Here is a 21,170-nt window from a genome sequence, read left to right as displayed (position 1 = left end):
GGCGGTGGAGACTGTGTGAAAGTGATAAAGGGCGCCAATACCCGCAGCTTTCTGCTCCTCTTTAGGATTCAGTCCCAAGCGGTGCTTAAGTATTTATTTTCCTCTCGGCGGTGTCACCCAGAAACGCGTAGTTTCTCCCGAAGACTTTCTCTTTTTCAGTACGCGTGGCCGTGTGCGGTAGCAAAAGGCTTCTGGTGTTTTGGGGGCTCCGTGAGCAAATCCGTCGGAAGGGGGTTTGGCCCTGTGGAGCTGTCAGGCTGCGTGGGTGTCTTCAGGGCAAGTCGAATTCGGGTTTGGTACCAGCCACGCTCACCATGATGTTCCGCTTCCCTGTAGTCCCGTAGGATGTCTTACAGAGCGATGCTTTCTTAAAGAGGGAATCCTCAAAGTTTCAAAGGTTGGGGTTTTGTTTGTTTGTTTTTTGTATTGCTGCCTACACTCATTACGTGCCCCCCAAAAAAGCCATCTCCATGACTCTCAAGAAGAAATTATCTGAAATGTAAATGTATCCAAATTCTACCACAGAGATGTTAGTTTTGCTGTCTTGAGCTCAGAAAAACAACCCCATGATGGTTCTCTGGGAACTGCCATTGCCATGCCTTCTTGTATATTTAAAAATACAGATCTATGAACTATGAAAACATTACATAAGAATATTTCTGTAATTCATATATAATAAGCCAAGCATAAAATTATTCTGATCCTTTGGGACATAAACCACTTCAATTTTCTCAGTAGTCAAAGGGTTGTGTCTTGCATCTTTCTTTCGTTGGTATTCGAAGGCCACCAAATACATTTATTTTTTTAGGTCTTCGTCAGGTTATTTTTCGTGTTTTCTGTGAAGCGCATGAGTCCACGGCTCATCATAATATTTTCCTAGTAAATATGGTTCACAGATGAAATTATGGGCCTGCTGAGGTCTGTGAGAATTTTGCTGTATATTTCAACAGAACCAGCATTCCATCCAGTTGCTTTGTGCTAAAAATTTCAGTAATAACTTTCTGACGCTGCTTGGGAGCTCACAGGGGAGTGCTGGTTATGAACTGACATGTGGAGATCCTTAATTTATAGCAGAAAAATGTATAAACGGAAAAATTGCAGCTTAATTGTATGAAATAATAAACCTGAAAGCGTTTATACTTCTCTATGAACAGTTGCTAATATTAATCCCCCAAATTCCTAATCTGTTTTAGATGATGAGATCGCAGGCTCTAGATAAACCACATATGAGGTGATATGACTGTTAGGGCCCAATTCTGCTCCTGTTTGAAGTCAGCAATAAAATTTCTCTTGGCTTTAGGACTAAGAGCTTACAGATGATGAAAAGTAGAACTCAGCGTAGTGGGGAAACATGGAAAGCATAATTTTTGAAGTATTTTGTCAGTTTAAAAAAATAAATAGTAATTCTATCGTATCTTTCTGGATCTGAATGAAATAAGTGGGAAGTGACCTAGGCATTTTGATTGTAGGCATCGTTTGTTGTAAGGATTCTCAAATGGATTCTCAAAAGGATTTCTGGGTGTGCCAATGCTTCTGTAACAGCCAGTATCAAGTACTGAAAATTTTGCAGAAATTTGGAATAGAAGGTTTTACAGCCTGATTCCTCACAGCTCCTACCCCAGCCCCAGAGTTACTGCTTTTGCAGAGTTATGGCTGTGACAAGGGAAAAAGCCACACTTTTGCTTCAGGAGAGATTTCTTTTTTGGTAAAACTTCGGGTGTGGTAATAACTGATTTAGCTACTTGTACTCTTCTGTGTTCTATTTTTTTTTTTTTTTTAGTCATTAAAAAATAACCCCGTTAAGGAAACAATTCACAAACACTAATTCATAGATGGATGAACCACTCTAGCTCCTAATGTAAGCAATCAGAGGTGTTGTCTTCTCTCATAAGCAAATGAATTGCCTTGGGACAAGAGGTGGTGCAGAATGCCCTCACTGCATTTTGGCTGCTTTCTTTATTGAGGCATACCACTCCATTTGCCTTTGTATTTTGCCTTTAAAAAAAAAATCTTTTTTTTTTTTTTTTAAATAAATGTTTAAAAAGTTACTATTAAAAGAAGGTCCTGCTTGAGCTGCTGTGAGGGTCATGAAGTTCACACAGCATCTTCTGTGGGTCTATGTTTAAACTGTATTTATCCCTAAATGATTGGATTACTTTTACTTTTAGATGTGTGCTTTGTAAGTGACCATAACAAATGGTTTTGCTGAGTTACTAATTTTCATTTGAATCACAGTTTCTTTTATGAGCACGCAATATAGTTTCTGCCTTTAAGGCTGTAAACCAACCCAGTGAAAAATTACCTTTCCTCCTCCAGTGTAGGACTCCATTGAAACACATGCTTGCATTTCCTTAGGGTTAAGCAAAAGCTTAATAATGAGGCATGAATCTGTGATGTAGACCTTACAATAGTAAACATTACCATCAAATTTTCCCCAAATTCCCATCCCAAAGTACACCTCATTTTCACCTGACTAGACCTTACTGTGTCATCAATTGCCCATTTACAAACCCTGTCCCCCCAAAAAACCCAAATGTGAAGCAATGTGAAGGTCCACAGTTTTAGAAATAAAAGTAGTCCAGGAATATGCATGTTGGTGAAACTTCAACTCAGTTATGGGACACTAAACAAACACCTGAAGTTTCCTGGCACTGCTTATAAAGTAGCAATTTATTTTCAATTGCATGCGATGACTTTTTTTTTTTTTTTAATTTCTTTTAAGGCTCTGGCACCATGTTGAGTAAATAAAGTGCATATTAAAATACTGTCTAAATACAGCATGGGTATACAGTTGCCGGAGAAGTAGGAATAGTTTTGGGAGGAGTCATTCTGGTCTCTTGAGGAAATAAGCAGTGGTTTATAACTCTTTTAAAAAAATTATTTTAAAGACAAAATTAAATTTCAAAAGAAAAATGTTTAAATAATGTTCAGGTTGTAACAGAAATGGGGAAAAACCAGCAAATGTGGAGTCCAAGCTGACACTTGAAATTATGCTGCGTTAGTCTTCGATTAGAATTCCCAACTTTTTTTGTGTGTGTTCTATGTCAGAGCCTTAAGGTTATTAAAATTGCATGTTCTGTACCCTATTTCATTTAGATATTAAAAGCAGCCCTTCCAAGCTGTCTGTTGGAGTCGGCAATAGTGTCATTCTTGCATCCCTCACTTGAAGCCTGAGGCTTCTGCCAAACATAGGACATGCTGGTACATAAACATAAATGAGTAAAACGAATGCATGTATTTCTCATACGTGTTATAAACTCTAGGTGCTCTGACAATCTGTTGACAAACACTTAAAATATTAGACCCACAAGCAAATCCCTGGATACAACGGAAACCCCCTGTGATACTTTTCCACTCCAGTCATTCCTTTCCCGGTCCATTCGGTGAGAAACGCTTTTTGAACAGCGTAATGTAACATTTATTTTCTCCGTGTGACTGGAAAGACCTTGTAACCGAGAAATTAACAGTTATCTTTTATAGCCAATGGTACTTACCCTGAGCCGTTACTGAGTCTCTAGGTGGCCCTTACAGCGTTGGCACTTGGCTGCTTTCCTGCCTAGTTGTGTGGTCTCCGGCAGAGCGGATAAAGCTGTCCAGAAGGGTGCCCGTGGCTTCACATGTGTTTCTTGGGTAGTAACACAAGGAGGACTCTCAAACGCTAATTTGCTCCTTACTGATCAAACGAGTCAAATGAGGGATACAACCGCAGCACTCCAAGCAGGTAGAAGACACCAGTGTCCTCCGTTTTTTTTTTTTTCCACAGTTCTTCCCCTTTTTAATGCATGTGCCTCTTGGCAGTTCTGCTGTTTTATGGGGTTTTTGCAAGCAGTTGCTCATTTCTGGTGGTTTCTTCCAAGCTTCCCATGGGGAGGATCCCCTGAGAACCTCGTTCCCCAATCTCTCTCTCTTTCTGCCACATCCTTTGCTTTCCAGAACAACATGGAGACCATGGTACTTCTTGAAGGGGGGAAAGTGTGACAGCTGATGAGTTTCTTCCCGGCTGGTTGGTGACTTGAGCTGACTGAGCAGCCAAAAGAACTCAGAGCTTTGGGAAGCAGCAGAAATGGTGGAATAAGGGAGGCAAGAAAAGCTGTTCCTATGCTAGTAAATTAGGTTTGGAAGCGGGAGTGCCATTTTGAAGAACCTGATAGTTTCCGCTTACTGCACTTCTTGTAGTGTTTTTTTGTGTGTGTGCACAAACAACATTCTTTTCTGACACTGATACCTCATGATACTTAATGTCATATATAAAGATTTTCTGTCCTCATATGTCCTTTCGATATCACGTTGTGTATAATGAATAAAATTCAGAGATCTGAAAATTTTTTAACATTGTGACTGCATCTGTGTAACTTCTGTCAAAGATTCAGAGTAATGCGTGAGAAGGTGTAATTTGAAATTACAGATGCATCTCTTTTAAACTATACCTAAATATATTAGTTTCCTGTCTTGTTGCACATCTCTTGCCTTAAGCTTCATTACACTCAGATGCAGTGAACCAATTGAGAGGGGCAATGTGGCAGAACTTGGGATGCTCTAATTCAGACAGCAGGTGGATATAGCATGCACATCTTATTCTGCATGTATATTATGCAAGAAGCTGTACAAAGCTTCTGAGTCTGACTAAGGAACACTTAGCTACACTCATCTCCTGAATGAAAGAGTTTAGTCCACGGGTATTGCAGCTAGCTATGTCATAGAAATCCTTGTGTAGCACGAAATCTGTTCTTCCACCAGTGTAGGTCAGGAGCAATATTCCTAATGTCAGTGAGCTATGAGAACTCTTAACTGGGGTAATATACATGGAGAAAAGAGCTGGAAAAAGATGCATGCTACACAAATGAAATTCCGTTTGGACTTAGTTTAGCCTCTGACTTTCAATCACTATACATCAAAGCTTTTATCACTTGGTAATTTGGGAACAGCTTTCCAGCTGCTAAAGGCAAAATGCTTATCTTTTATAACTGCGCGTGCACACACACACACACACATTTCTTCTCTGGAACTGAAAATTTACTGTATAGCTGACTTCTGTTGATACCCGAAATCCACAACTGTGCTTTATTCCCTCAACTTCCTCCATATAGGATGGTCCGCACACTGTATGCCATCGGCACCGTGTGTCTTCTGATGGGATTTCTGCTACCGGCAGCAGAAGGGAGAAAGAGAAATCGTGGATCTCAAGGTGCTATCCCTCCTCCCGACAAAGATCAGCCCAATGATTCGGAGCAAATGCAGACACAGCAGCAGTCGGGCTCTAGGCATCGAGAACGAGGAAAAGGCACCTCGATGCCTGCTGAAGAGGTGCTGGAGTCTAGTCAGGAGGCACTGCACATCACCGAGCGCAAATATCTAAAGCGGGATTGGTGTAAAACTCAACCCCTCAAACAAACTATCCACGAAGAAGGCTGCAATAGTCGTACCATCATCAACAGGTTCTGCTACGGCCAGTGCAATTCCTTCTACATCCCCAGGCACGTCCGCAAAGAGGAAGGCTCCTTCCAGTCTTGTTCCTTCTGCAAGCCCAAGAAATTCACCACCATGACTGTTACACTCAATTGCCCTGAGCTTCAGCCCCCGAGAAAGAAGAAAAGAATCACCCGAGTTAAGGAATGCCCGTGTATATCTATTGACTTGGACTAAACTCAGAAAAATATGGTACCGATTGCACCCTGACTGTGCGCAATCCTTGCCAGCGTGAGAGTGAGTGGCATGAACTAGCGTAGCTTCCGGGATGGACAAAATTGTGAATTACTTAAAACAAGAAAAAAAAAAAAACAAAGAAAAAAATTGATGTGAGGGAAGGGCACACGTGTATGTTTGTGTGTAAGAGAGAAAATGGATGTGTCCAAACAGATATATGAATGTTCACTATGACAAAAAAGTTTAACAGGGGTATGACATGTTAAAAAAATCTAGTTACCTGCAGTCATGAATTAGGTTTCCTAGTGTATATTCACATTTTTGCTGCTTGCTGGGAAAGTGGAGCTGTGGCTTTTGCTAATGTTCACCTGCCGTGCTATTTGCTTTTACTGTATTAAAAGAAACATCAAAGCGAGAGGACAATATATTTGAAAGCATGAATCTATTGTTAAGTACAAAGTAGGCAAAAAGCAGTTTAAAGCGTAGCAAAACCATCACTGAAAATAGCAGCTGTATCAAGAGTTTGTAACATGCTTCTTCAAAAAAAAAAACCAACTGTAATCCAAAAGCCATGTCTGGAGAACAATGGGGGGACGCGGGCGTGTTGAAAAGTCACTATAGGTGGATGGAAAACAGAGCTGCAGCAAGTTAGAAAGCAAAAGGCCAAAGTAAGTAGACAAGGGGAATACAAAAGGGAGTAGAAAAAGGAAAGATGCATAAATAGGAAGACAGAGGAAGAGATATTGTCTTCTGTTTACGTTTTGCTTTAATTTATATACCTAGTCATATATTACATAAATTAAAGAGAAACTATATACAAGGCTATAAATATACTTCTGAATTCTAATGGCTCTCTAACTCAATCAAAACCCATTCTTGTGCCACTAGATCCATTCCATGTCTTGTATTTCTGATATCAGTTATTCTTCATATCTACATATATATGTATATGCAGTATCTTTTAGTCCTTGGTATCTATACGTACATGCAACGAGTATGCGTACTCCATTGTGCGTATCCGAACTCTCTCCTTCTCTTTTTCACACGCATACATAAAAAACATACATAACCACAGCACAAAAATCTTGCTAACCAAGATCAAGTACAGAATGGCAGTAATTTAGTACATAAAGAGCAAAGCAAAAATTAAAACAAGCATCATGTGACTGCAAATGCAATAACCACACAAGAGACAAAAGACACGACATTCATGACTAGTAAACATTGCATTGTTATTGTTATTTTAGCTTTGCCACAGGCATGCAGTTTGTTGAAAAAGAGATGCAGAACTTTGCCAGCAATAATCCTCTTTTTATATCTTTTACCACAGACTTGCGTTTAAACTGGATTTGGACTAAGTAAAGAGAATTTCCTGAAAATTAAGGGCTAACTGCCCCTCTCATTTGGGGGGAAAAACATGAAAGGGGACACATGACTTCCAACAGCTTGATGAATCTCACCTGGGAGGTTATCCTGCCTTTTCTTTCCTTCAGGAATAGGAGCTTAAGCTTCATCAGCGCTGTAGGCTTTGGCAAGAGCACGGAGGGTCCTGCAAAAGAAGGTGGTTTAGCAAGGTGGACGCTGGGCCGTTGGACCCGAGAGGCAACCCTTCCCTCCATGTTGCCCTTGCTTTCCTGGGCGCTCCATGGGAAGCCTGGGGGGTTGTCTCTGGGCTGGCTGCATCTCACACCGCGTGGTGTGCAGACTGCTCGTGCTGTCCTGGGCGCTGGCTTTGCCAGGACACTCTCCCACCGGGTGGTGAAGAGCTCAGAAGGTGCTGCACACCTTCCTGCCTCTTCCTCTGCCTCCGCCTCCAGGGTCCCCACAGCCCGGCCGGTCCGGTGGGCTGCTGAAGGAAAGGCGTGTTCCTATGCCAGAACCAGTACCGAGCCTGAAAGCAACCCGGACATCACTGGTGTGAGTGGAATGGGAGTTAGGGCCATGTTAATTGTACCATGGGACTTGGATAGTCCAGGACTCAGTTTCCCCACTCAGCAGCAACACTCTGTAGTCCCCACTGTCGGCATAACTGTTCCCTCTCCCACCAGATGCCTCTCTCAGCCACGAGGTGACTATCTGGACAGAGTTTCTGTCCACTGAACGCTGAGGAAAACAATTCTGCTCTTATTAATATGTCCAAAGGGAAAAATGTCACAGATGCGTCCAGTGTGCAGTCAGTGTATTAGATGCCCCAGCTGTTACACAACGCATCACACAATTATTGGTGATATCCTGCATCTCTGCAATTAATATATTTTTACTGTAAAATCCACTGCTGCGAGGTCTGTGTTTGTAAGATTAAGAGATTGCAACTCGGTGACTGGTATTATTAAAATGCATTTCATCTGGTGTACTCTCAGTCAGCAGGTTTGACACATTTCTTCATGGATTTTAAAATCCAATTTTAAAATCTGGAATTACGGGAGGTAGATTTCCACTGTGTGGAATGTGAATAGTTAAACAGAAAGATATGGATATTTAATGTTATTATTAATACAAATCCTCTTTCACTGGGTTAATAGGCAGGGGTTGTTTTCCTTTAAATTACTTTTTTTTTTTTGAGTTGGTTTGCAGGGGAAAGGGCCAATCTCAGTCGTTGCTGAAAGTTTTGTGCTAGCTAGGGTTTCTGGTCAAGAAATGGGCACACCTTAAGAATGATTTTTTTTTTTTCTTCATCTGAAGTTGACAGCAAAACTCTCATTGTCTTTTTCAGCGATGGGATTTCATCCTGGGCTGCTGTGTCCCTAAACCCTTAGCCATTAAGCAAAGCTTCAGACAGTACTGACTCCTTTATTTAAGATTGGGCTAGCTTTCTGAAGGAAAACTGATGAAAGTTTTACAAATCTTTATGTTCCAAACCAGCCTGTGCATAGGTCATGACGGAACTCCCCTTGAGGCAGATCCCCCCCACCATGTAAATTTTATATGAAGAACTTTTATGAATTGCTAGTTATTGCCTGAGAGTAAGAAAGTTCTGCTAACTTACAATTATACGAGATATTTAATATCAGCCACAATATGTATTTAAATGTCTGCTTTATTCTAAAAACAATGGACTATATAACCTAAGGCTGCAGTATTTTCATGCTCGGTCTCACAAAGCAAAACTTGGTTTAAAATGAAGTTTTAATTATTTTGTAACTGAATAGAATTGGAGTTTTTTCTTCCCAGCATTTTGTACGTCATTTTAACTACTAGTAACAAATAAATAAAATATCTTCTCCAGCCCATGTCTATTGTTGTTTGTTTTTTTTTTTTTTATTATTTCTTCCTTAAGTTTCCAGCTCTTTCTGGATCTGTTGTACTTTACTCTGACTTCTGTGGTTTCTTCTAATTATAAAAGGGCTTACATTATGACAATGAGACACAGAGGCAAGCAATGGCACCATCATTCAACACGGCTACTTCAATAAGTTTTTAAATGAGACCTGTCACTTCCCCCTCACCCTTCCACAATTTATAGAAGGAAAAATCATAATCTTTACTCACACTTTTCCCCTTGTAAACCATATAGTGACAGTGCAAAATATAGATGAGCCTTGAATTCTTGTAGAGTTAAAGTTGGAGTCGGCGTGCCTGCCTTACGCCTTATCTCGGTTTTACACCAAGTGAGCAGTTTATTCCCGCTTTTAGAAAAAAAGAGCAAGGAACACCTTTGCCACACAGCACGTTACAAGCTATAAATAGGGACAGAGAAGGTGAAACAATAAATATAAAAGAGAACAGGAAGATTTGTGATTTCCTTTTACCTTCTCCGTCCCTGCTGGCAGCACTTGAGCAAGGGCGGTGTCAAGGAAGGACTGCAACCACAGAGAACGGGTTTCTCCCAAATTTCCACCCCGCCGGTGGGAGGTGGGCAGGAGCGGTATAAATTTTACCTTTCCAACCTGCCACCCTGTCAGATGCATGAGGGACTCGGTCAGTCATTGCAGACCCCCGAGCAATCGCGCTGTCTGCAGCAGCGGTGGCATCCTCTGCCCTTCTGGAGAAAGTGGCTGTGACTGGGGTCACCGCCTCGCTGAACCGGACTAAGAACCGTCTCTGGTTTCACATCAGCTTCTAGGCAGTAATACAGGCCTGTTTCAGATGTACACCTTTTAGTGCCAAGGACTGACAATGACATAGTCGGATATACAATCTTAAGAGTGAACAACATGTAGTGTTCTCCTGTAGCACGCAGACAACCAGAGAAAAGGGCCAGATGTCCCGTTTCCAGGTCTGGAAAGCTGGGTGCTGGTAGGACCCAGTGCGGTTTTCCTTCATGCAAAGCCCTTGGGAAATAATGGAGCTGAGCAGTCTAGTAATACTGGTTGTCTGGGGTTTTTATGGACTTTTTGGTTTAGTCTTCCTTCTCTTCTAGCTTTTTTTTTTTTGTGCTTCTAAAACTTACTGAAAGGATGATAAGATTAAAATCATTATTTCTAAAAGGCAACTGACTTTTTCTGGTGTGGACAGAATAAGTTTCCTTGAAAAGATGTGCATATATATATTTATTTGAAGATTTAAGACAGAGAGAAACACTTCCTGGACTTACCTTTCTAGTAAGTCTACTTGTAGTACCATGGTCTTACTATTTAAATGCTAACAAGAGCAGACATGCACTGTAGTTTACATTAGCCCTACATACCAGCTCTGAATTGAAGATAAGTCCACTGCGAAGTCCCGTGTGCTTTACAGATAGTTACACCGATCAAAAGAAGACAGAGAGAGGGAATTCACACACCTTAATCAGCTTTCAGGGACACAGATGAAAATAAGACTGTTACTTTCTCTTTATTTCTCAGATTTCTGCTTGAGATTTCCGTGTGTGCTCTGTCACCCATGTGCTGCGCAGTTGTTTCGCACACACGTTATGGGACGGAGGCATCAAGAGCATGTCGGATTTGCTGAGCATGTGGGACACATCTGAGCAACACAGGCGCGCGGTGGGCATGGGGAGTCCTGGACGGGGTGGTGGAACAGGCAGCAGCGTGGCTCCGCTCCAGCCGCCTGTCAGCGGCGCTGCCTGGCTGGGAAGAGGGACATTGCATTCACAAAAACGATGCAGTAATTTAACCTTGTAATTTACCTTCTCCTGAGTGAAAAAAAAACCCACCAACCCAAAGAGCACTGGAGAACTGTACCCCTGGGGACTAATGTTTCTTTGTGCTGTCCAGTGCGCATGAGTGAATGGAGAGTTGTTTGTTCCAAAAGGTTTCCTAAAGGAGAAGCACCAAGTCACCGGTAGAAGACTGAGAGGAGAATGCTGGTTTGCTTAACCCAGTGTTTCCCTTACATAATTTTCCTTCGCTTTTATAAAAACACATCTTATTCCCCCCAAATAACACAAACCTGCCTTAGAAACCACTTCATTAATTACTGAAGTACAGCAGTCGATATCAGCAGAAGAAGGTTCAAAAGTTTTTCTCAGTCATTCTGCTTACCTGGATGGTTGTGTTAACCAAAGACTTCTGAAGGGGAGAGCTGCATCATTTAAAATCTAAGGGAGTGAAAAAAACAATGTGTAGTTGGATTTGGCCAAAACACTGGAGATATCACTGCTACGTATTTTTAATAACCATCAGATCTTAGCCTTAAGGTATCAAAAAGACTAACCATAGTAAGATTCAGATACCTTGCTTTACTTTTTTGGGTTTTTTTAATCAGCTGAGACCGAAGCCAGAAATAGGCAGCGATGCACAGGTATCGTAACGAATCCCAGTAGTGCAGATTTTTGATGCTACCTTGTAATGCAGGTTCATAAAAACATCTGAAGGCTGTCTGCACTGCCTGCCTGGGAATGTAGCTGATGACTTTAAGGTGCCCTTTGACAATGTGTGGCTTCTGGCTGCCTGAATTCCTCCCCGAGCTCTTACGGGTCTGGGGGGAGGAGTACAGAAATTTTAACTGTCACTTGCTCCTTTTCTTAGTATTTTCTAAAAATATTGAAAATAAAATTCATAATCTACCAAGGAGCAAGATATGAGGATCAAATTATATACTGACATAAAAGAAGAATGTTTGGGATCGCATTAAAAAAAATAAACTTCTAAGTTGCGATAAGCAATAACTCCTCTGTGCTGTGATACAGATGTAACTCACATAACTTGGGGATGAACCAAATGGAGAAGTTACACTGACTCCCAATAAAACTTCTGCAAATAAAATTTGAAATCGCCGTGTTTGCATTTCTTTTTTAAAGAATGCCTTATGGACGCAGCCATATTCCAATTCATATTACAAGAGATCAAAAGAACAAAGGTTAAAATAATATCTCCATCTCTCTCTAGAATAATTGAGAGCTATATCTTATCCTTCTGTCTAGTAATATCAATATGGATTCCAGCAAGAAAGCAATTGGAAAGAATTAATGTGTCAGTTACAGCTCATCTGGGACACCAACACTCAAATTCATTAATCATCATTTTATAGTAATTGCATGGCATCACTACAGAGGTCTGCTAAGTTTGTTTGATTTATTTAATGATGAATTTGAAGACCTTAATATCATGTTTCCTTTAAGTGAAACTGTACTGAATTTCTATGTTTTGTAATTAGTTTGTTGAGGTATAAAGGCACAGTCTTTACTGTATTTAAGAAGAGAGACATATTCTCAATCTTAGCTTTCTATTAGTATATTCTTCTATTCAGAGAATTAAAAAGTCATGTTATATAGATGTAACATATATACATTTAGCTAAACAAAGATATCAAAAGCCTAGGAATGCATTAGATACAGTTAAAACTCTGAAAAATGTACATTTGATAAGTTTCTAGTTAAAAGTATGGGCCAGTGTGCCAAGCTTTTTAACAACTTACTTTGTGAGTGATTAGTGTAGAATAAAGTCAACGATGTCAATAATTACAGCAGTAGGCGTGAAGAATTTATTTTTCAAGGAGCGGGATAGGGTTGTGTGTATTCAGTAAAGTTTATTTCTAGACAATTACACTTAATGGCAAAGATGAAGGCTAGCTGAACCTCTCTCTTTAGGATCTGAAGGACCTTGAACGGTCCTTAGGAAACAGATGTTCACGAGAAACATGTATTTCCATTTTTGTTGTTAATTTGTTTCAATTCCAAATGAATGAAGAGGCTAGATTTTGGGCGTTAAGTTAGATCTAGCAAATTAAAAGGAGAAAGAAAACTATGTGTACAATAGAAAGAACTTACCGAATGGATCTAAATCCTATGGTAGGTAATTTGATCTAATTTTTGCAGAAAGGCAAATGCCAGATGTTTGCTCCACTTTGATCTTAATAACACTTTAGGCTGCAGACAATAAGATTGGTTTAAAATTTATTGTCTCTTTGATTTCTCCATTCTAATGCTTTTTAAATTCTTTACACAAGACAGATCTATATATAGGCAACTGGGGTGGCATCAGAAGCGTTGTATACTTAAGACATTCTTGAAAACCTCAGTGTGGAACAGTGTTTGCTGTTTTATGCATCAAAACAAAGCCAGATTTTATACAAGCAACATTCAATTTTCTTTTTATTATAATGTCTCTTTCTATTTTGCATATGAAGTTGACTGTCGCATCTGTGGCACAGCTCCTTATATGCTTTTATCTTTCAATAACCTTATTAAAAGTCAAGACAATATATTAAATCAACATTAAGCAGCAGGAGTTGAAAGAAAAGTTAATCCATTCCCTTGCATTGGGAGTGTAATCTATGTAGGTCTTTAATTTCACCCTTAAGTTGCTTTTAGGATGCTTTTTGTACAGAATATGCTTTAAAAGGAGACCTGCCTGGGAATGGACACCAGTGAAAGCCTCTGAGAAACCATAATATCCAAGAGGCATCCAACTTGCCCTCAGTTTGGATCTTCATGCTCAAGGAGGCTATTTCTCTCTGAATGTGACTTGAACTCAGCTTACGGCTGCTTATTAAGTGGCCTCAGGTTTCGAGCACAGTATCTCGTATGTTCATTGTTACTGAGAAACAGTGAAAAGCAAGTGAGACTGAGAACAAATGGTAGAGCAAGAACAATGATTAAAAAGAAACAAATAGAAAAAATCCTGGTATGCAGCCTGAATGTCTTATCGTAATTCTCTGGCACAGTTCAGAGCCATCTGTCCCTTAGATCCATGCGTGATGTCTCTAAACAATTGTTTTCACTCTGCTCAGCCCAGTAGTCTCAAAGTTCAAAAAGTCAGACTTAGTTTTCCTCTGAAGGAAATTCTGAGCTTTCCCTGCTGATGAAGCTGCCGTTGCTCAGCCAGCTGAGAGAACAGCTACCCTGGCAGGTTTTTGTAAAACGGCAGCGTCGATGGGCTATCAGAAGTCGGCAGCGTCCCTTCTCCTCTGCCACCAAGTTTAGTTCTTGCAGCAATGTCCTTCATAAACCAAAGGAAAACGTCCTTCCTTCAGAACCAAATATTTTAGTTCCTTACCAAGAACAAAACATTATACACAGATAGATGGTAATAAATATACTTCTCTTCCTGGCACCTTACCGTGACAAGTGAGAAGACTTCCCATTACCTCACCCCGAAAGAGAAGCTGGGTAAAGCAAAAATCTCTCCCAGTGAGAATTGCCTTAGGTTCAAATGCATCTTCACATCTTTTCTTCTTTATCTTTGCTACACCTCCAGAGCTAAAACATCTTTCATGTAGTCTACTATCTTTATTTATCACAATTACATTGAAATACCGGTTGCATAATTCCAAGGCATGTTTTGTCCGCCTTCTCTTCGACATAAAGTGCCACCTGTACCATTAGAGAAGGGACTATTTGGAAAGACTGGACAACTAAGTCACCAAACATAGGGAGGTTTAAATGGCATTTGATTTCAATTAAGAGGAGTGCAGAAGCACTGGTTTCCTAAAAAGACACGGTGTTAGGAGACTCCAAAAATCTTTTGCAACACTAGCCTTTGTGCATCATAGTTGAAAGGTGTGCAAGTGCTACCCAATGAAATTTAATGGAAGCCACACAAGGAAAGATTTTAGCCTCGACATTTATCTTTACCAACACATGGAACCACCTTGATCTGTTTTACTGTTGGTGAAAAAAGAAGGTAGTGTCTATTTCACAGGAGAGGATAGGAAGTAAGAGTCAGTGTGATGGATGGTGGAAAGAAACAGAGGGCAAGAGGGAAGAAATATGAGCCTCAGGTACTGATCTCAAAGATGAGGTCTAGTCTGCTGTCAGAATGCGTATAAATAGCTTATTAATAACAGGAGAGATGTATTGGCAGTAGTGTGAAAGGGGGAGTGTATTCCGTTTGTGTTGTGTTGTCAGAAATAAGCCAGCTGGGGAGAGTACGGTTTAGATTTGTTAGATATGAATAGACTGCACAAGTACAAATCAAGTACAGATCAATTCCTGTGAAAATATTCACTCACCTCTAGGCATTTATGCGGCAGATGACACTGGGGTAACCTCTGCCATCTCTATCAAATCTGTCACATTCACTTACTGGGGCCACAGCTGCACTTCAGTGTAGCGTAGAGATCCTGGATAAGTTTTAACCTCACAAACATGGTTACCAGCAATAATTTAATTGCAAGTTTATTTGAATTTTGGAGTTTATTCTTTAATTAGCATTATTCAATGGGTAAGACAAACCCTGCTTTCTGTCACAGCATAGAGAAAAACAAGGGTTATCAGGGAAATTTTCCTTTAATCTTCTATAATGATTACATCACATCACTGCTGAGCACACCAACATTTAGAAATGACATCCCTGGTTCTCTTCCCACTTAATCTGCCTGTCCCAACGGCAGTTCGGCTTCTGTCTGGGGCTGACATATTAGGAAAAGAAAGACCAAAATCACTTGGCGAGGTGACCCTGAGGAGGGGGTTTATGCCGAGGGCAACCCCTGCAGAGTGGGCTTTGGTGCTGCTTCCATCTCATCCTTGCTGGCAAGGGAAGGAATTCAGGGAGGAACGCAATATCAGAAATACATCTGCAGGGCATCCTCGACACACGTTCAACAGCTTGCTGCTGAAATCTCTCACTGTCAGTGCCAGTACAACCAACATCTCCTGGGAAGCAATCTGGTCCACACCCAGAGTTTTTGTCATATTTAGGAAGTGCTTCAGGCAGTGTTGCAGGTCTTGCTTGATTTAGGCACCTAAGTCTCCTCTCCAGTGACTTGCAATAAAGTGAGTTGTTCTTTCATCTATTCTTTCTTTTCCAAATAAAATTAGTAGTGGGCAATATGTTTTGGTTCTGGGTTTTTCAGATTTCTGAGGTTTGTATTAATTCAATTTGCTGCTGAACAAGATACTGCCTGATAGCTATGGACATAGGTTCTCCAATCTGTGGACTGTGCCTTTAGGAATAAACTAAGCATAGACTGTCTTCAAGTGCAATGTTACAAAGGAGGTACGGACTGCAGCCTTTCCTCAGGCCTCATTGTAGGTACAACGATGTGAAGCGTATATACAGTTTTCATTCAAGTCACACCAGCCTGGAAGCTGGGGTGGCAGCTCCAATTCTTCCAGCTTCAGCCTCAGTCTGTTTGGCTTTGCATAAAAACCCTAACCTTACAGCACAAGCTTGGACAGGACTTGTTTTATGCAGGCAGTGCAAGCTGCCAAAGCTTATATGTCGGGCTGGGATTGGGGAGGGACTTCCATAATGTAAGGCCTGGAGTGCTTATTACCCTCTGAGTCGAAAACGGATGTTACTCCCTGAGGCGCAGGTCAGCGTGTCCGTCATGCATAGACGAGACCGTCTGCTCCTCTCGGTTGGAGAGGGATGTTATTTTCTTAAGGAGCAGGATGTTATTCCTAGAGGTCTGCCCCTTGGTAGGGTCAAGAGTAATATTTTATGGTTAATGTTTATGATTAATTTTGGCTGTGGCCTTTCCTTTCAGAATTTGTATGGTGGCAGTTCAGGTTGGTAAGGGGGAAGCTTGACAAGGTTAAGGCGTGAACCGTATACTCACTTTTCCTTCCAAAGTAAATACTACAACAACAATGCACATGGGAACCAAGCAGCACATTACTAAATCAAACCAGATTCACACAGGGAACTAAAACAGTAGGGTCCAAGAGGGTGGTTTTTGCCTTTTTTTTTTTTTTTTTTTCAGTCCAAAGGATACATTTTCAGAAGGATGCCTCGGGAATTAGCTCAACACAATCCCAGGAGCAAAAAGGGCAGTTTGGCATCAGATTTCTTGTGCTCACATTACTTAAAAATTAATATTGCTTTTGCCCCTTTTCTCTCAAAAAAAATGTCTGCTAAAGTAAGGTGAATGATTCTCAGCTGTTTGACGCTGCTTAAAGGAAAGGACATCACAGTGTGATGCAAGTTTATATTGAGTCTTGCTTTCCAGACTTTCTGCCTGGCTTGGAATAGGATCTTTAGATGCATATGCAAGTTGTTCTCTTTTTGAGAATCTTAACTCTTTTTTCAGCTTCTGGAAACTCTGATTTCCCTTCACGTTTTTTATTAATGTAAAAGTTTCACAACAGGCTTGCAGATGGATTTGGTTTGATATTTTAGAAGACACTTAAGACCAGAAGAGATGGGCAACTTTTAAAATCTCAAGGCGTTTATTTTTTTTTTTTTGTCGGGACATGGGATATGGTCCCCTTATTTGCTTTCTGTGACAGTATCACCAAACAGAGAGCAATGGGTAGAAAGAAGAAATATTCTTGTGATATTGTGAAAACTTCCAAAAATATGCTATTGATGTAAGCAATAAAGATGACAAATTCAGATGTGTGCGCATGAAGCAGTCTCAGAAACCCATCTTGGATCTGCATCATCATTTTGGAGCTTTGGAATGCATCATCCAAGGGCTGCGGGGGGAAGATCATTATATGAGTTTCTGATGATGACTTTAAATCAAGAAAAAAGAGAGGGCAAAATTCACATGGTGAAACACCTTCTCCTTCTCTCTTTTAACTCTTGTCTCTCATTCATCCTCTCAGAACTAATTTCTGTAGTCAGAGAATACATCTCATATTGTGCTTTCCTTTAAAATTCTGAGATCTTTACAAATCTTTCAAATCTTTAAAATCCCTGAACTTCAGGCTTTACGGGAAGCAATGTTTTGGGAATGCGTATACCTCAAACATCTGAAAGCATTTTGTGATCTATAATTAAAACCCTATTATCCCACATCATGAATGCACAGCCTCCTCAGAACATTTGCATCATACCATTGCATCTCTCAAAGACAGGGTCGTTATGACTGCTTTGAATCACAGCTAAAACTAGTACTGCCAGTCTTCATCGATACTTCAATGGAAATCAAAGAGGCACAAATTAAAAAAAAAAAGAAAAGGGCACAGCACACTTCTCTGTTTCATAACCAGACAACAGCGCAAAATACTGCTATAGATGCTGCACGTGACATTGTCAAAGAGCACTTTCTAACATCACTATGTTGCCATTTTTTGAGGTTAATAAGAGAAGTGAAAGATAAAGAATATAGACATCAAAATTTAAAAATGTTTCCCTTAACTCACACACAGGGTCCTTTGAGCTCACTTGATATGGCCGTTTGTGGGTCAAGCTTTTCATAACAAGTTAATTTCAAATTTTACTGCTCAGCTAATTATGTAATTGTAGAATTCTCAGTGGTTGATTTGCACTATTTTGATTAGTTATGAATCGTGCGGTAGGTTTTTGTGCCGGACTCTGTGACTAATAGAGTCTAAAGTAAAAATTTGTAAGTATTAGTACAAATACTTAGAAGTATGACCAGTAATCTGGCTGAGAAATTTGGAGATCAATAAATGGAGCCATTTCAAATGGCTTAATCATTGCAGTCCTGGAATTTACAGTTTGAATAAATTTCATTATTAGCAATGAACAAACGTTGGAGCTGGATAAAGGCACTTGAAACTAGTAATGGTCTCTTAAACAGGGAGGGAGAATGAGGAAGACAGAAAAAATTACAAAGAGGAAACAATGCAAAAGAAAAAAAAAAGAAAGAAGTCTTATAATACACTGCGATTGAAAAAATTATTCCTCACTCACCCCTCACATTCTTTTTAAGAAGCTGCAGAGGGTTTTCATGAAGGCCCAGCATGCCTAAACAAGTTTCACTCAGAAAGAATAAGTTGTAAAAGTTAAATCACCACTCATTTCTTTTGAGCCTGTCTTCAGCTGTGATCTGTGGAGTTTTAGTTTCTCTTGTCAGGGGTAGATAAAACAGCACTGTGAGACCAAGCTTGAAAAATCCTAACTTTTCTTAAGTGTGGGTGAGTTACGAACAGGAACAGCATTTCTTCCAGCAGTAGCCCGTACAATAGAGAGCCGATATGGAAGCCAGAAACTTCCGAAGCCCATACATACACCTGTTCATCCACCAGCTTACAGAAAAGATTTGGCACTTTTACGAATGTGTCAAAGATTGTTTGTAAGATGCAAAAAAACCTAGAGCAAACAGACACAATGAAATGCCACAATTATGTAGAAAGCAAAACCGAGACTTGCAAACTGTTTTGAACACTTTTTTTCATCCTTCCCAAAAACACAGCACAGAGTGAAAGGCAGATACCCAATTTGTCTGGCTTTGTGGCTTGTACTTTTTTTTGGCATCTGGAATCCCTTGGTTTGTTGACTCACGGTAGTGGCATTCTCAAGACCAAAGACTGTTTTGTTTGACCTAGTGTATTCATCAATATTTGCATTGTTAATTTCATTATTTTGCAAAGCGCCTTGGGATGTGTCTCGTGAAAGAGGTTACCCATAGAAATCCCCAGTCTGCTTTGATTAAAGTTTTCTGACAAGCACATCTCAAATGCTACTGTCATCGGCTCATTTGCTTTTAAATTATTTCAATAACTACAGTATTCCAGCTTTTAATACTGATTTGTGCTAACTATCCTTTCCTGAACCAATGGATGTATGAAAATTTCATTATATATTACTGAAATATATATATTAGATCTACGACTGGATCAATTTATTTTGCCATATAAATAGCATAGCTTGTATTAGAGATGTATGTATGTATATATTAAAAAATAATATACATATATATATGCATCGACATATTTATAAATCAAATAACTTAGGAATTGCCTGCTTTTATCTCCAACTTTAACCCATGGATAAATAGCTGTAATATTTACAGATATGAAAAAATGCATCCCTGAAATTATTTAATTGTATGAGTCTAATCTGCCTATTAATTAGAAGCAATTTGTATTATAGTACTTAACAGCAGTCTATCGTAAATTCATTTTGCATTTATGAAATAACATTTTTCAATAACCCTAGAGCTGAAATACGCTAACAAATAATGAAGCATAGAAATATTTCATATATACATAATACTTCATATACAAATAATACAGCATAGAAAACAAGGTTTATGTCTGATGGGAGCTTTGTACGTTCAGAAGAGCAGAATTTATTTCTGAACTTCAGGATTGGTCTCCCTATTTTGGATTTCTATTCAACTTCAGTGTTATTATGTAGGTTTATTCACTTTATCTGATGTATCTGCTTCCCTGCATGTGATATTTTTTCCCTCAGGATAACTGGCACAGCACTGTGGCAAATACTGCTCTTTGGCAAGATCTTGTGAGTTGCTGCAAAAATCCTGGATTCCAAGAAGCATGAAGACGGTTCGAGAAGTTCAGGACTGCAACTCTTCTTTTGGATCCGAGGGTCAAATTTAGGTTTTTAATGAACACTAAATCATGTGGATAAAGAAAAACAACCTCTCATCTGACATCTTGTCATGGTTTCAGCTGGGATGGAGCTAACTTTCTTGCTAGAAGCTGGTGTAGTGCTATGTTTTGGGTTTGGAATGAGAAACAGTGATGACAGCACACCAGTGTTTTTGGCTGCTGCTAGGAAGTCAAGGCCTTTTCTGCTGCTCATACCATCCCACCAGTGAGCATGCTGGGAGGGCACAAGAAGTTGGGAGGCGACACAGCTGGGACAGTTGCCCCCCAACTGACCAAAGGGCTATTCCATACCTTGTGACATCATGCTCAGCGTGTAAAACTGAAGGAAGGAAGGAGGTGATGTTCGTAGTTATGCTTTGTCTTCCCAAGTAACCGTTACGTGTGATGGAGCCCTGCTTTCCTGGAGATGCTGGAACACCTGCCTGCCCATGGGAAGCAGTGAATGAATTCCTTGTTTTGCTTTGCTTGACTGTGCAGCTTTTGCTCTACCTATTAAACTGTCCCTATCTCAGCCCATGACTTTTCTCACTTTTACTTTTCCGATTCTCTTCCCCATCACAACCAGGGGCAATGAGCGAGCGGCTGAGTGGTCCTACCTGCTGGCTGGGGTTAAACAATGACAGCGCATCAATAGGATTCCAAGCAAAAAGGCTTATAACGTCTGTCTCTTCAGCAGCCTGTTTGATTGTCTTAAAGGATCAAGAAACTAGACAATAAATAATTAAAGAAGGAAAAGAGAACAACTGTCTCTAAGTTGGATTGCTTTGCCTTAGCTAATTTTAATTTGGATGATCTGACTCATGACATACTTGCTTAACTGTTCAGTGGCTATCTAGATATTTCTAACATGCTCATCGTTGTGGTATTTAAGCATCTAGCATGTTTTCCCAATGCATATGTGTCCCCTTTTCTAGAGAAAACTGATTGCAAACAT

The 21,170-nt window shown here is 40.1% G+C and overlaps 1 protein-coding gene across 2 annotated transcripts; it reads left to right on the top strand.

The window, feature by feature from the left end:
* The first annotated feature begins 5,085 nt into the window (after positions 1 to 5,085).
* On the top strand, positions 5,086 to 5,741 carry GREM1 (gremlin 1, DAN family BMP antagonist). Of its 2 annotated transcripts, XM_009886915.1 has the most exons (2): positions 5,089 to 5,213; positions 5,319 to 5,643. In XM_009886915.1, the coding sequence occupies exons 1-2, from the start codon at positions 5,089 to 5,091 to the stop codon at positions 5,641 to 5,643; spliced, it is 450 nt and encodes a 149-aa protein (XP_009885217.1). The 2 variants fall into 2 exon arrangements, with proteins under 2 accessions (XP_009885216.1, XP_009885217.1); XM_009886914.1 differs by having other exon boundaries at positions 5,086 to 5,741.
* Positions 5,742 to 21,170: the final 15,429 nt, after the last annotated feature.

Source organism: Charadrius vociferus, unplaced genomic scaffold, assembly GCF_000708025.1.
Source record: "Charadrius vociferus isolate BGI_N301 unplaced genomic scaffold, ASM70802v2 scaffold14, whole genome shotgun sequence".
In the NCBI taxonomy this organism is placed as follows: domain Eukaryota; kingdom Metazoa; phylum Chordata; class Aves; order Charadriiformes; family Charadriidae; genus Charadrius; species Charadrius vociferus.
The sequence above is the reverse complement of the archived record's forward strand: the minus strand, read 5'-3'. Positions and strand labels throughout refer to the sequence as shown.